The following is a 15,331-nucleotide window of genomic DNA, read 5'->3' as shown; positions in this document are numbered from 1 at the left end:
GTTTACTCTGCTAAGTAGGTGGTTCACTTACCAGACTATATCGCCATAGTACCTTTTGGAGCTGGTTAGGTTCCAGATTAGGGATCAACAGTCAATCCTCTGGAAAATAGCATCACCATTCCTGGAAGGTCTTTTGACCTCTGGCTGCAGAATAGACGAGTCTAAAGTTTTTCAATAGTGTCTAAAGTCTGTGTTTCCCTGATGAGCATCTGTAATAAATATAAATTCTTACACGCAAATTTATTCCTCGATTTATTTTTTCGTTCTCCTTTTGGCTGTTCAGGATGTTGGGCTGTACAACGCATACAGAAAAACAGATAAAGTAAGAAGATGCTGTTCAGTGCATTGAGAGCATTTACATGATGAATATGATTGCTGAAATAAATCAGTGAGTTTACATGTACACAATCCACTAGGTGGTATACAATGCTTCGACCACAGTCTACAACTGCTTTCTTGTCTCATCGGTTCTTTGCAGTTAAATTGATGCTGCCTTTGACACAAACCATTAGAAAATCCCTTTCACTGGATCTTGTTGTAAATATAAACAGAAGTTTGGTAAACCACTGGTGTAATGTTCGTGATTGGTTTTCTAAACAGGCCACTTTTTTCTTTTTTTGTTTCTTTTTTGTCTGTTTCCAAAAGAACGGACAGTCTGACATCAGCGAGCACACCTTCAAATGCTTACACTAGTTATTTTACCCTGTGAAGCCATAGCACCATGTACACCATAATGGACTGGTGACATTTTTGTTTCAGAAATTTCTTGCATTTTGGTCAAAGCTCAGATAAATCTGGTCCCTGATGGTCTACACTTTACTCAAAGACACCACTTTTCCGTGCTTTGAAAAATATGGCTGCAATGCTTCATATAATGCCGGTAAACTGAGCAGTCAGGTTACACATCACGTTACAGTGAACTCAGACTCTTGGAGGAGTGGTCACACAGTTTCTTTGGATTTCTGTGCAGCAGGTACAGTTCACATGTTCCATCCCAGTCCGATGTGCGTGGCCAGCAGGTAGCACATGCCGATCATGCATGTCATTATCATCATGGGGAATCCCAGCCTGTACAAAACAAGAGAAGAGCAAGTTAGTTGCAATGATCAGCACTTCAGTCAGGATTATTGGAATAAAAAGATTTACGGGCTGCAGTAACCTGCATGTGGGGGCCTGTCTCTGATCAGGGCATATACAGAAAGTCAGAAACAGCAATAAAGGAGGAGCAGGGGGACAGGTGGGTTGTCAAGTGGCTTGCAGATGTGCCCTAGATTAGCCATTTGAATTAACAGGATAGTATGAATTGTCCTGGACTAGATCTATGCTTCACTTGTTTTCTTTTGTTGAGATAAATATAGTTAGCCACTCAGAAAAGTCACAGAGCTCAACCTCCACCAATATGACCATTTTAAGGAAAATTATTTGGAGTCTCACCAAATGCTCCCTCTGTCCACCAACTCTTGTGTAATTTGTCTCTTGCCTTGGAGAAGGAGCTGGTTGGCAGTGTTTTTGTAGTTGTTGTCATCATCTTAAAATGTATTCATTGTTCCCATCAGTGTGTGTCTTCTATTATTTTGCTATTGTTGCATGATTCAATGGAAGCTGTTAGTTTAGCAGGAACGTAAGCTCCAGTGCACACAGAAAAAGAAGTCAAGAAATGTTGTTTACTACTTTTATTATTTTCTACTATATACCTTTCACTCTTACTGAAGCAAACAGCAATTTGCTTCAATAAGTGTAAAGCATCGTGTAATGTCACATGAAGTCATAGCTTCCATTTATATTTATCCTGGTTTATTCTCTCAAATTTCTCCTTTAAAAAAATATATTACCAAAAATGGCATTAAAAAAATCCTGGCACTAAAGCTAGGTTTGAAAAAGTAATAAAAGACCTTTATCTTACAGGGATTTTTCTTCTCTTTATTATCACCTCTCTTTGTGAGAGACATATTTTGACCTTTGGCAGCCACAGACAGTCCAACTCCTCATATAAAGAAAACCAAATTATTGCAAAATCCAGTCTTATTGATGTGTGACACTTTGCTGAGCTCCACAACTTACTCTGTCTTCACTCAGCCTGCAGCACAGGGAGGTCAGAGCTGCACAGCCGCTCAGAGCCGTTAAAAATTCAGCGTCTTGATCAAGGACACATCAGCCTGCAGGTGAAGGCTTGTCTTCCTGCACGCTAAAGCTAGCAGATGCTCCGAGACATGCACATTGCGTACAACGGAACAATCTAAAAAGTCCTCGGCTGCATGCACACATCTAATTAGTCCAAAGTTGTTTATTGAAACAGAAATGGCTTCACATGGTGACATTTTTAAAGGCCAGCTTTCTTCTGAATGTAATGACTGAAATGTAGTCTCCTGGATGAAGCATTGGTGGTGACTGCTGCCATGTATGTTTCTGCTTCTCACCCCTGAATTAGTCTCCTTAATTAAAATGTGTCCTTAGATGACTCCTGAACTGCAGATGGCTCGTGTTTGGATGTCTACCATGTCCTATATGAACACATGGCAGCTCCGAGGGCCAGAGATCTGTTCATCCTCACTCTGTGCCACGGATCACTTTGGAGGACAAAAACTGCATGTATATTCAGCGTGCCAGCCATCAGTCTTCATCAAAGCAGAAAAGGACTAATTAAGACTAAAAAATAAGAGAACATATCATTAAAATATCATTGAGAGCAGATGTTGCTCTCACTCTGACAGCCTGAAGAGAAAAAGTTTGGGCCAAATCAGCCTGGAAAAAAAACATAAACATACAGCTGCTATATTATCTGTGTTAATCTTTATATTAGGATTAAAGACAAAATGATGACAGTTCATTCAAATGCAATTATTATGATGATAAACATTATATTTGGCTTACGTGTGGTTTTATGTGTATAAAGCACACAGATGCTTATATGAAATGGCAAGGTTAACCGTGCAAGTCTGATTGTCAGTGAGACAAAAGGTTACCTGTCTCTTTGCTGTGTGTATTTTCAGTTAACCTGGACATGACCTCTTCTTAGAGGATCTCAAGGAACTGAGATGACCATTTGGGTTCAGAATGAGTATCTGATGATCACTGCAGCTGCCCACAACTTTGTTTTCTTTTTCATTTTCTTATGTTTAGCTGCCTTTACGGGTCACTACGGTAGTCATATATGGTTGTCTGCTGAAGGCCAAGGCTTTTAAAGTTCTCATCAGAGAATTATCTTCCTCTGATGATGCAACTCAGAGAGGTGACACTGACCTTCAGCAGCTCATCAACCAGTTTGCCCATGCCTGCAGTGAGTCTGGGCTGGCTATCAGCATCAAGAAAACCAACAAAATGACTGATTATTTTAGCTGTTTGGGTTCTGTCGTCGCCAGCAGCAGCCTATAGTATCATTTACTAGGCAAAAAGACAAACAAGAGAGTGTGGGAGATCAAAAGAATCACCTAGAACCATTTCACCTTCACTGCCTACAGCAAATAGTCGCTAACATAACTGTGCTTAAACAAGCCAGCTCTCAGAGCATGCTTCTCCACCTCCTGTCAGTGTCGATCGGAGCCTATCTCGATCGACATGAACATCAGGTGACCAGATGTCCCCCAGCATCTCAGCAGGTCCTGTTTGCAGATGGGACCTGAACATCAGGGGAACGACACTAATCATCACAGTTTGGCGTCACAGTGCTGAAGGATTGAAGAAGGGCAAAACAAAAAAAGTTGCAACCAATAGCTAAAGGACAGGAGCCACAATAGCAACCAGAGACAACAAGCTCGAGCCCTTGATCCACACTTCAGCTATGTTTGCAGCACTTGCAAGGATCACATTACTGAACCACTGTTGATTCATGTTATATGATACTGCCAAAAAAACCTACATTACTTCTATGATAGCATGTAGGTATTTCCACCACACATCTAGTGTGTGTGTGTGTGTGTGTGTGTGTGTGTGTGTGTGTGTGTGTGTGTGTGTGTGTGTGTGTGTGTGTGTGTGCGCGTGTGAGTGTGTGTGTGTGTGCGCGTGTGAGTCAATGCAATATAAATATTTGCCAGTTCATCTACTGATTGAAATGAGACAGCTACCATCTATTTCCTGTTCTGTTCAAAAGCGTCTGGATGCATTTCTCTCTACCGAGATGGGTTTTGTTTTTATCCTAAAAGGGTACATTTTGTCAATTTAAGCTTTTTTTTTTTGTTTCTTTGTTTTATATGTCCTCTTATAAATACAATATGGGGTTATGAGATTTGTAAATCATTGTGTTCTGTTTTTACCTGTTTTATACAGTGTCTCTACTTCCTAGGATCTGGGTTTATATGTGTAAGTGCCTGTGTGAAAACTGCAGTCAGTGTACCATGTCTGCTGCTCAAACTAAATTATGAGGTTTCCAGTGAATATGCTTGCAGAAATGGCAAATAAGTACTTGGACTGAAGAATATTAAGACTTTATAGGCACTTCAGCACTTTCATGATTTTAAGACATTCTGCATTTTAAGTGTAACAAAAAAACAGTTTCAAAGTTTCTCAACTGAGTCATAATGGTCATTGTCATTTTTGAGTGATTATCATTATTTACGCATCAGTAGCAAAAGTGGGGGAACTGTGAAGAAAAGATGAAAATAATATAAGATTTACTAAAAAGATTTTAGATAATATATATTACGTTTAGAATTTATAATTTTCTTTTTTCTGATAATAAGTAAATAAGTAAAAGATCTACAGAAGAAAGCATCTTCTGTAGTACTGGTATCACATCTCTAAACTTTCAGTATGGTGAATGTCTTTTCTCTAGAAGGTGTAAGCATTTTGCAGTAGTAACATTCTTAGTTTCCTAACCAAACGTTCTTCATTTTCATGCACCTGAAAGGAACTGTCTTTTTCTTTTCTTGTCTACCATCGCCAGACACTGCTAGTTACTGTGGTGACCTAATCAGATGAAAAGCACCACCTTCAAGACACTGAAAACTCTGACTTCAGGCTCAACATATTTCAATAACCTATTAGTCTGTTTTCCTGTTGGCCCCCCAGCTCACCAGTGGTCCCTTCCAAGATTTAGATCACCATGTGGCGCTCTCAATCTTGGGGTTGAACTGCAGCTGCAGCTGCCAGAGTAGAGCCAGAGCCAAAGAAAATAGTTCCTTTTCAATGCTCCATAGAATGCCTTTCACCTTATTTTCCATATATTAATAAAGAGTTTCCTAAGTCCAGTCCTTTCTCATCAATTTAGGTTTTTGCACATGACAGTTTGCAATCAAGCCGTGGTAGATCTGCTGCATGAAATTCTGTCCTGATTAAACAAAGACAAAAGCAGCCGATGATCTGTGTTGAATTTGTTGATTAAAATGGAAGCTCTCACAGGTTTTATTAGCAAGCCAAACACACAAAACGTTTAGTGTAGCTGTCAATATGCACCCCGACAGCTACTGGAAATAATATTGTGCAAAAAGATGCAAAGTGGTTAATGCTACCTATTTTGTGCAGAGGTCAGCATCCTCATATGTTGATGAACCACAGAGAAGGCATGGAATAGAACAGGTCTGTCAGTGCTCTGAAGCACCTCCAGACTGGACAGTAACGCAGCATTCAGCTGCACAGATGTAGGGCCATTTCAGCTTTGGTGTTTATATTGATTTGTAATGTGAGAATTCAGTTCTTTGACTACACTGCTCGGTTTCTGTTAATACCACATGCTTTTCATTTAAACTACACTATAATCACATATTGCTTGTGGGAAAAATGAGCCTGTCTGGCTGTTATCGCTGTCAGACAGCCTGAGGTCACCTCTGCATGAGTGAATCCCTTTCTACGGAGCAATACCTATTTCCCGATCACAGGCACATCATGAGGGGACACGGGGCACATGAAAAAGACACCACAATATACCACAGAGAGGAGCAGGGTTCACCTTGTCTAAAAATCCCCATCAAACCTTGTGATCTCACACAATGACTTAATTGCATATGATGGGAGCTCTTTGAAAGTCCTGATGCAATCTCAAAGACTCTTTAGATAAACCAATGGGCCGCGCTTCTCTGACTGTGGAGGCTGTAGGACAGAGAGAGCAGCGCTGCTCCCCTGTGATAATGGTTGACCTGTTCTATTCAATGAGCACAAAAAGCACACTGGTGCAGTGTTTAAGCTGTGAAGCGGTACACAAAAAAACCTCCAAAAATATGTATGAGCGTGATTGCAGTGTTTATTAGAAATAAAGCTAAAACACCTGCCTCTGTAGTGCAGAGGCAGCTTTTCTGTATAGATTTCCTGCAGGTGACTGTACATGAGCAACATGTGGTCCAAAAGAACAAGACACTCTGAAGCACCTTACATTGTCTAATGTCATTTGTTTTTGTGTCTCAAAACTGTAGCAATTTGCTACATTGATAGGCATTTACAAGTACATTTTGCAGTGGGTCTATTCTAGAGTGCTTGTAATGCCACGGGTGCATTACAAGCACCCGTGGCAGTTTCTATTCAACCGACCAACATACAGAGCTGTTACTTTAGTGATGCACTTTAGGTTAATGGTTTGTGGCGAGGTGGATGATAAGGGCCTTGAGGCACGAAGGAAGCAACAGGGACCATGCTAACTGCTGAGCTATTCGAGGCTACTCATTTTCCTTTGTGATGGCTTATCAAAAAGGCATTTGTGCCCCCGTGGGCTCATCTGGCCCCTGAATTCATCCTCCTGATACAGCACTAGTCAATCCCAGCTGCCCAGACTTCGCTCCCCCTTGCCTGTCTCTCTGAACAGCAGTGACCCTTGCCACAGACATCCAATTACAGACAGTGCTTCAGCCAAGAGCAATGCTCCTGTCCAATAACTGTAAACACAGCTAGAGCGGGAGAGAAGTAGAGCTGACGGGTTGCAACTGTTCCCCTCCATTTCAATGAAATCCTTTGCAGACAGACGTCCCAGAGTCTTTTTAGTGCACTAAGAAATTTGTCAACGAGCTTTAACCAACTCTGACACATTTTCCACCAATTACTTCACTGGCTTTAGCGGCGTGTCAGAGCCAACTGAGCAGGTAACGAAGGCTGAAAAAGTAATGGTGGAATTTTCTTAATGCCAAAGGTCACCTGAAGTTGTTCTTTTTCTTCTCAGCCACAGTCTCATTAGCTGTAAATAGGAATATCAATGAAGCAACCTGCTACAGATCAGATTACAATATTAAAACGTAGTAGTAACATAGTAACATATCCTGTAGCTTAGGTATGTGGGAAGTACAATACTTCTGCAAGTCTTTAGAATAAATTACAACTCACTGAAAACAACAAATTGAGCATAGCGTTAGTTGAGTTAGGCCACAAAGTCACAATCCTGGCTGATCAGCTGAGCTGATTAGGGTGTGCCTTTCAGAGTGATGCTGTGCACAGTGTAGACTTAAGGACCCAAAATGCTGAACGCAGGAGGATTCCAACAGAAAGCTGATAGTAAAATCCACAAGGTAACAAAAAGTCCAAATACAAGAGAAAATAGACAGTGTAGACAGCAAGGCAAATACGAGGAGCCAGAGAATTTAAACAAAAGGTGAACAGGACAGCACAGAAGAAAACACACACACACACACACACACACACACACACACAGGAACATAACAGTACAAAGAGGAAGTCTATTTATGGCCCTTGGTCTATTGATTGGAATGAGGGAAAATGGGCAAAAGAATTACAACGAGGTGAAGACACACAGGATAATCACTCAAGGGGAAGCAAAACCACACAGGGAATTGAAGAAAACTTTCACAGTAAAACAAGAGACCGGTACATGGAAACTAACTTCTAACAAAATATCAGACCAGGGAACACACTAAAACAGAGGAAGACAATGGGAAATGTAGGAGCCATTCTTGGGTTAATACCTTATGTGGTCACTAGAGGTCACCTTTTTCTGTTTTGATTATGTAATGTAAAGGTATTTAAGGTAGACGCACGTAATCGGCGTCAGGTGTGTCATTGAGAAGGCAAACAGTTTGTGACGTTGCGCTGTTATGCTAAGTCGATACAGAATAAAGACCAAAAAGGACAAGATACATACTGCTGGAGTTATTGGACTGTGAACTTAATTCATGCATACCAGTGACATCGCGTCACCCCCGTTAACGACCACCTCAGTGGCTTCAAGCGTAGGCTTAGCCTCTACAGGAAACATCTGAGAACTAAAAGCTAGAACATTTGGTTGGTCCCTGTGGACCTATCCCTGACTCCTCCGGTCCACATCCTTTGGGCATTTAATGGTGTGAGAATGTGTGTGTGTGAATACTAGAAAGTACTGAGTAGAAGGCATTAATAAGTTCCAATCAATTTAGCATTTTCCTTAAAATCAAGCCAGGATTACACAACTTAAACAACTGCAGCATCTGCAAACCTCTTAGCAACCCATCTCTTCCTCAGCTCCTCCTTTTTATATCACAGAATTTTATCGCTGTTATATGATGAAGCCCAGTCTGTTCTGTCTGGGGGTGCTCGGTCCTGCTCTCCTCGTCTCCAGATTTTCACATGGAAGGACTGGGAATGGGAACATCAATGTTCTTTAGACTACAAACTGAAATGTCACCTTCACGGCGGCGCTTCAGAAAATGTTAGGTGGTAAGTATAGATAGAATATCAGTATAAATGTTGTCTGTGATTGATATGATGAAAGCACTGTCACTCCATCCAGTGAAAACACTTTCAGATCTTTGATGACAATAATCTACAGTAAGCCACAGACACCGCGTTCAGTCATAAGTGTCACAAGTTTAATGTTAAATCAAGTCTCTGTTCAAATCTGTTACACAAATCCCAAAAGAAATCCTCTGACTTTGTCTCTTTTCAACCCTCACGGGCATTACATTTCCACTGTTCCTAAATAAAATAGCGATGCAGTTCCAACCCAATGGCATATCAAGTCTAATCAGACTCATATTCATGCTTTTTTTCAACATAACTGACCCCTTCGGCTTCTCCAACATGCAAACCATAAAGCGTGTCTGACTGCTGTGTCGCCAGGGTGCAAATTATCAGTGAGCAGGTGGCAACCTGATAGGAAGCCTGCTGACCATCCAGCCTGCGATATAACCACATTTTCTGCCATTCATTCGACTTTTTTTCTTGTAACCACCCTAGAGTTCTGAAATCAGGCTCCACGGTTGGACGGTTTCACTCAGTATCAGTTCAATCAGTCACACATATGTTACACTGTTTATGCCTCTTTCATGGTTCAGCGTGACTGGGGGACTTCTATTTCTGTCGACATGAGAGAATATTGCTGCAGGTTGACTTCCTCCACACTCACTGTAGTAAACATTTCTCTACAGGGTCACTGAAGAGGACACAGACTCAAATCACTGCTTGCACTACATAACAAACCCGTGCGTGTCGTGTTGTTTCCTGGAGTCTGCTCACAGAACGCTGCACCTGCTGCACAAAGACAAACTAAACGTGTTCTGTCACATGATACTCAGTGCGACACGTTTTCTCTAAATGTTCTCAGGCTATTCATACACACTGTTGGCAATTTCTAATGAAACATATGATGGACATAAATGTGTAAGTAGCCCCTCAGGCTGAATAGCCTATCGTATTTCAGCACCACAAACCAAGAACAGAGGAACTTTTCAAACTTGCTGTTTATGACCTCTTTGTGCATGGGACTGCTTCGTGCTGTTAATGGCGCCTTTGCTTACTTGAAGAACTCCATGAAGGAAAAGCCATATCCATGTTGCTCAGCGATGCCTGCACACACAACGTTGGCTGATGCTCCTATCAATGTGCCATTTCCTAAACAGAAAAGAGAAAAAAGTCAGAGAAAACTTTTCTTTAATGTCAGGTGTGTTTCCAGAACCACTAAAAACTGTAATTAAACCTATACTGAAAAAGGACAATCTTGACAAGACACAAATGAGCAACTACAGGCCGATCTCCCATTTTTAAGTAAGATCATTGAAAAAGCAGTTTCTCAACAGCTCAATTACTTCTTAAAACAGAATAACTGCTATGATGCCTTCCAGTCAGGTTTTAGACAGAGCCACCGCACTGAAACCGCTCTGACCAAAGTGTTTAATGACATATGTCTGAATACAGACAGTGGAAAAATGTCAGTCTTAGTTTTGCTGGATCTCAGTGCAGCATTTGATACAGTTGACCACAACATATTACTCAAACGACTGGAGAACTGGCCAGGTCTTTCAGGAACTGTACTAAACTGGTTCAAAACATACTTAGAAAACAGGAAATACTTTGTATCAATAGGTAACTTCACATCTGAGCAGACAAGTATCACATGTGGAGTTCCCCAAGGTTCCATCTTGGGACCCCATCTGTTTAACATTTACATGTCCCCACTGGCACAGATTATAAAGAACAACAAAATAAACTATCATAGCTATGCAGATGACACACAAATATATATCAGGCCCTGTACAGGCTCTTGGTAAATGCACTGAGGAAATTAATGATTGGTTGTGCCACAATTTTCTCCAGCTAAACAAAACTGAAGTAATAGTCTTTGGAGCCAAAGAAAAACGATTACAGGTCACCTTCAATCTATACACCTAAAAACCACAAACCAGGCGAGAAATTTGGGTGTAGTGATGGATGCAGACCTAAACTTAGAAAAACACATTAAGACAATAACAAAGTCAGCTTACTATCACCTCAAGAATATTTCAAGGATAAAAGATCTGATGTCTCAACAGGACCTGGAAAGACTAGTCCATGCATTCATCTTTAGTAGGCTTGATTACTGTAACAGCATCTTTACAGGTCTACCTAAAAAATCAGTCAGACAACTACAGCTCATTCAGAACTCTGCTGCTCGAGTCCTCACTAAGACCAAAAAAGTGGACCACATCAGTCCAGCTCTGAGGTCTTTACACTGGCTGCCTGTCCGTCAGAGGATAGACTTTAAAGTTCTGATGCTGGTCTATAAAGCTCTGAATGGTTTAGGACCAAAATACATCAGTGACCTCCTGACGCAGTATGAACCTTCCAGATCCCTCAGGTCATCTGGATCCGTTTTTTTATCAGTTCCCAGAGTCAGAACCAGACACAGAGAAGCTGCATTCAGCTTTTATGCTCCATATATCTGGAACAAACTCCCAGAAAGCCTCAGATCAGCTGAAACACTCAGTTTATTTAATTCTCAGCTGCATTTGAATAAAACACCAAATCCACACTTTTAAGCTTAAAATTCAAAACTTATATTTTAACTACTGATTTTATCTACTGTTTTTTTGTTTTGTGTTTTTTCTCTGTAATCAATTTTAAATCGTGCTTTTTATTGTTTTTGTTTTTTAATGTCTCTGTAAAGCACTTTGAAGCACCTTGTTGTTGAATTGTGCTATATAAATAAACTTGCCTTGCCTTGCCTAAACTGCTTTTTATTACTTCCCAGCAAACAGATAATGCTACAAAGCTGGACGCTCATATTAAACATGGCTAAAGTTGCAAATAAACAGGTCAGTGTCTCTGAAACGCTGCACTGTTTCACATCCTGTTTCAAAAACATTTTGTTTTCTATTCTTGGATCTGATTGGCATTAAATGGAGGGTCTCTCTTTGTACGGTTACAGAAGAAGCTCTGCTCTGATCACAGCACGCCCACCCACCTGCTCAGTCTGACTCAGAAATACTTCCATCAGTTTGCTTAAAAACATTTTTGGAGGTTGACCAGAAAAGAAAACTTGAAATACTATGCATTTCCTGAAGAAGTAGAGCCGTGGGTATTAGTTTTCTTTTTCTCAGAAAAAAAACAAAACAGCTAAAGACCAGAAAGTCAGCTTCTGCAATCAGAGCCCACTATGAAGGTGGATCTTTAGCTGATTAATGTTAGAAGATGATGATTTTTTTTTATCTGTAAAGGGAAATGAAGACGAGTTAGAAAAGCACATTTCAGTGATGTGTAAATAACCAATCTCTGAAATGTTTGTCTTGTATTGACACTTGAAACAAATCTCTACTGTAACTACTGTTTCAGAATGGGAAATTATGTTTCTCAGTTGGTTTCCTCTACTGCTGCAAGAGGAAGACACACTGCACAGAACCATCACAGCCTGTTTGCAGAAGCTCAATAGAAGTAACAGGAACGTGTGCTTTTAAGGAAGAGAGACCATAAAGAGACAGGATGCTTGTTTTAGGAAGAGAGTGGAGCGAGTGGCTGCATCAGCGTTTAGTAGAAGATGAGTAAGGACTCGTGTTCAACTCGTGCAATGCTGCTCTAGAAGAACCCAATAATAAAAATATAGAGCTGAGCAAAACACAAGTTAACGTAAAGTATTTCATCATTATGAGCATGAGTACTTTACAGTCTTATAATACTGTTGATCACTTTTCTGACTTAATCTCATAAAGCATTGCTTTAACAGTCAGCACGCGTACCCATCCTGCAGTTCAATACTGCCCACATCTCAAAAGGTGTCAGTGTGAGGATGGAGCTTGGCAGGGGCAACATCACACTGCCAGTCGATAAAGACCTGTCACAGTGCAGTTGATTAAACTGAAACACTATGACAGCTCTCTCTCTCCATTTGTGTCCTTCCCATCGGAGCAGAGTCACAGTCGGATGAAGGGCTGGCCACTGGGGCGCAGAATGAGCCTGACTGAGGCGATCTCTGAGAGCCCTGAGGCTGCTCCCACAAAGAGCGCAGCCTGACCTCCCCGGGGAGCGACACAGCTGTACAAAGTGTGGCTGTCACCTGGAGCATATGTTGTCTTCTTCTGGCAGCCGTCATCAATAAAGATCCACACCTTTCAAACAGGGATAAACTATAAAGTCCCTGATGTCTGTGAGGGAGTCTGGAAGGCTGTTGTGTATTTTTCCCAAAACTGACATGCAATGCACTATTTTTATAATACAGCATATGAGGCCCAAGAAGCAATACTTACCACCCAGACAGGCTCCCATAGCCAAAGCAAAGATGAGCGGTTTAACTGGCAGGTTCACATCTGCATCCTGACTCAGGTTGATGAGAACAGGAATCTGCAGAGACAGATTTAAAATCATGAAAACAGCTCTTTCTTGAAATTTTACATACTCTGTTTTTAATATGGCGAAATGTTTTTTTTGCTTTTTTTAACTACAAGAAGGATGTGTGTGTGTGTGTGTGTGTGTGTGTGTGTGTGTGTGTGTGTGTGTGTGTGTGTGTGTGTGTGTACATGTTTAGACACCTTTGTGAGGACAGAAAATTGGGATGTCACTATACTTGTGGGGACCAAGAGTCACCACGAGGCATTTTTGAGGTTCAAAATGTGGTTTTAGTGTCAGGGTTACAATTAGGTTATGTTTAGGCTAAAGGTTAGGCATTCATTCTTGATGTTTAGGGTAAGCGGCTAGGGAAAGCATTATGTCAATTAGATGTCCTCACTAAGATATGAAAGTGTGTGTGTGTGTGTGTGTGTGTGTGTGTGTGTGTGTGTGTGTGTGTGTGTGTGTGTGTGTGTGTGTGGTTATGACGCAAGTGCTATACAATAACATGTTTATGGACTCCATGATGAATAAAGCCTGACTGTTCTCCTTTTGGAAAAGTATTATTATTTCTCTGAATTCTTTCTAATACCCAGCAGGGGGCGACTTCTCCAATGTGAAAGTACATGTATATGAGAGTGTACAAAAGTATGAGAAAACAAACCTACGCCTGAGTTGAGTTAAGGCCTCCATATACCTCTAGTATTTCCTGATAGGATCTTATTTGCTGGTCTTATTCATTATTGTTCATATTTTGAAATATGTACCAGTTTTGACAGCTGCTTTATATCAATCTACATGTCTGCCCCTTGTTAGGGAAGCAAACTTTAAATGTATTTTTGCAGGAATGGGTAAAATAGTTTAAAAAAAAATGCATTTGAAATGATTATGAACAAACAGTTGGATGTTTTTAAGGAGAATATTTGTTTGTCCTCTTCCGATGTACCTCTTGTTTCGATGCTCTCACTGCAAGATCGGTAATTTTTTTTTATATACAGACATGAGTGAAGTATCAATAGTTTCCTGTAACTCTGGCACAGAAAGCAAATAAGTGTAAATGCAGAACTGTTGCTTTGAAAATGCTTCTAAATTGATTCATTCATACATAAATTTCCTAATCTCAATCACTGCGGACTGAAGGGGGAAAACAAATCTTTCCTCAGCCTCACTCTATTGTGCCAATCAGGACATCTTTCTTCTTATCAGCGGTGCACTGAATTGAAAAGTGACGCGCTTTGAAGTGCTCTTCTTTTCAGGTAGAGCAATTCTTGCATGGACCTGAAACTATGGGCGAAAAAAAAAAAACAATCAGAGAAAAGGACATTTTCAAAAAACCCCATGGACACACTGACTAGTCAAAAAATGTGATGGTTTAATTCTCACAGGCAGCATCTCATTCTGTCAGTGGGATAACGTCTTTCTCCTTTCTCAGTGTCATTTTAATTGAGCACAGAGGCACTCCTCTGAAACATTGATCTCTGCTGAATCTATTAATTTGGGGGGAAAAGACAGCTGACAATAGACGTGGTGAGGCAGTAGCTGTTCAGACAGTTTTTACAGAAATAAACCTCCAATTATGAAATGATTAACACATGTTGAGCCTGTTTTTTTCCTCCCACATCTGATTAATACATAATACAGCCCTAATCCCTGGTTGCATCTCTGCCTGTTATGTATTTTTTAATAAGAACCCCCCTCCCCGAATGATACACACCTTTTAACTTCTGTATCAGCATTTAATTGCTGTAGCTACACATTATAAATCGTCTCTCTTCCATGTCACAGAATCTGCATGTGACTTGTTTGTGTAAGAGTGTGATATGCTGCAGCTGTGATATCAGGCTCAGGGCTCTTACCATGGTGGCAGTGAAGGGAATGTTGTCAATGAGAGAAGAAGCCAGAGCCGAGACCCACATCACCAAGATAATGGCTATAGCCAAGCGCTGGTCTTCTGGCACCGCCTGACAGGGGAGATAAGAGTGACAGATAACTGCTACTTTTATTGCCGCTCACACGCACACACCCTCTCTCCGCCTTCGCTGATTTAAATCAAACACAACAATTATGTTCAATCTCTGACACCGAACCCCTCCTCGGGGAGCAGAAGCTGAGAGGATGAAGCTGTTTGAATGTGTGACACAACCACAGGTGGTGGCTTTGAGTGTTATCTGTGCTGTAGGCGCACAGCGAGGCTGGTTCACCGCATGCGGTGTGATTTGAACCCTCTTCATGGCGACAGTAAGGAAAACAGAGTCTCCTCCTTTATTTCAGCTGTCCTGCAGCCCTACGAAGAGAGAAAGGCCATGCAGCTCTCACAGCATGTTGTCCATGGTTCTGGGACACCGAGTGGGTCACAAACCACAAATAGCACACTACCTGTCATGTGTCATTATTAGGCTCGCAGGGGCCCGCA

The 15,331-nt window shown here is 41.1% G+C and overlaps 1 protein-coding gene across 1 annotated transcript in view; it reads right to left on the bottom strand.

The window, feature by feature from the left end:
- Positions 1–239: 239 nt before the first annotated feature.
- The window catches only part of oca2 (oculocutaneous albinism II), a 66,412-nt gene continuing 51,320 nt past the window's right edge, over positions 240–15,331 (bottom strand). The window contains exons 21-24 of the mRNA XM_026159767.2: positions 14,775–14,879; positions 12,840–12,933; positions 9,642–9,735; positions 240–1,068 (exon numbers count right to left, since the gene is read on the bottom strand). Coding sequence (XP_026015552.2) covers positions 981–1,068; positions 9,642–9,735; positions 12,840–12,933; positions 14,775–14,879 — 381 coding nt within the window. The 3' untranslated portion in view covers positions 240–980. The remainder of the gene's footprint in view (positions 1,069–9,641; positions 9,736–12,839; positions 12,934–14,774; positions 14,880–15,331) is intronic.

Source organism: Astatotilapia calliptera, chromosome 23, assembly GCF_964374335.1.
Source record: "Astatotilapia calliptera chromosome 23, fAstCal68.1, whole genome shotgun sequence".
NCBI classification, from domain to species: domain Eukaryota; kingdom Metazoa; phylum Chordata; class Actinopteri; order Cichliformes; family Cichlidae; genus Astatotilapia; species Astatotilapia calliptera.
This window is presented reverse-complemented; position numbering and strand designations above follow the sequence as displayed.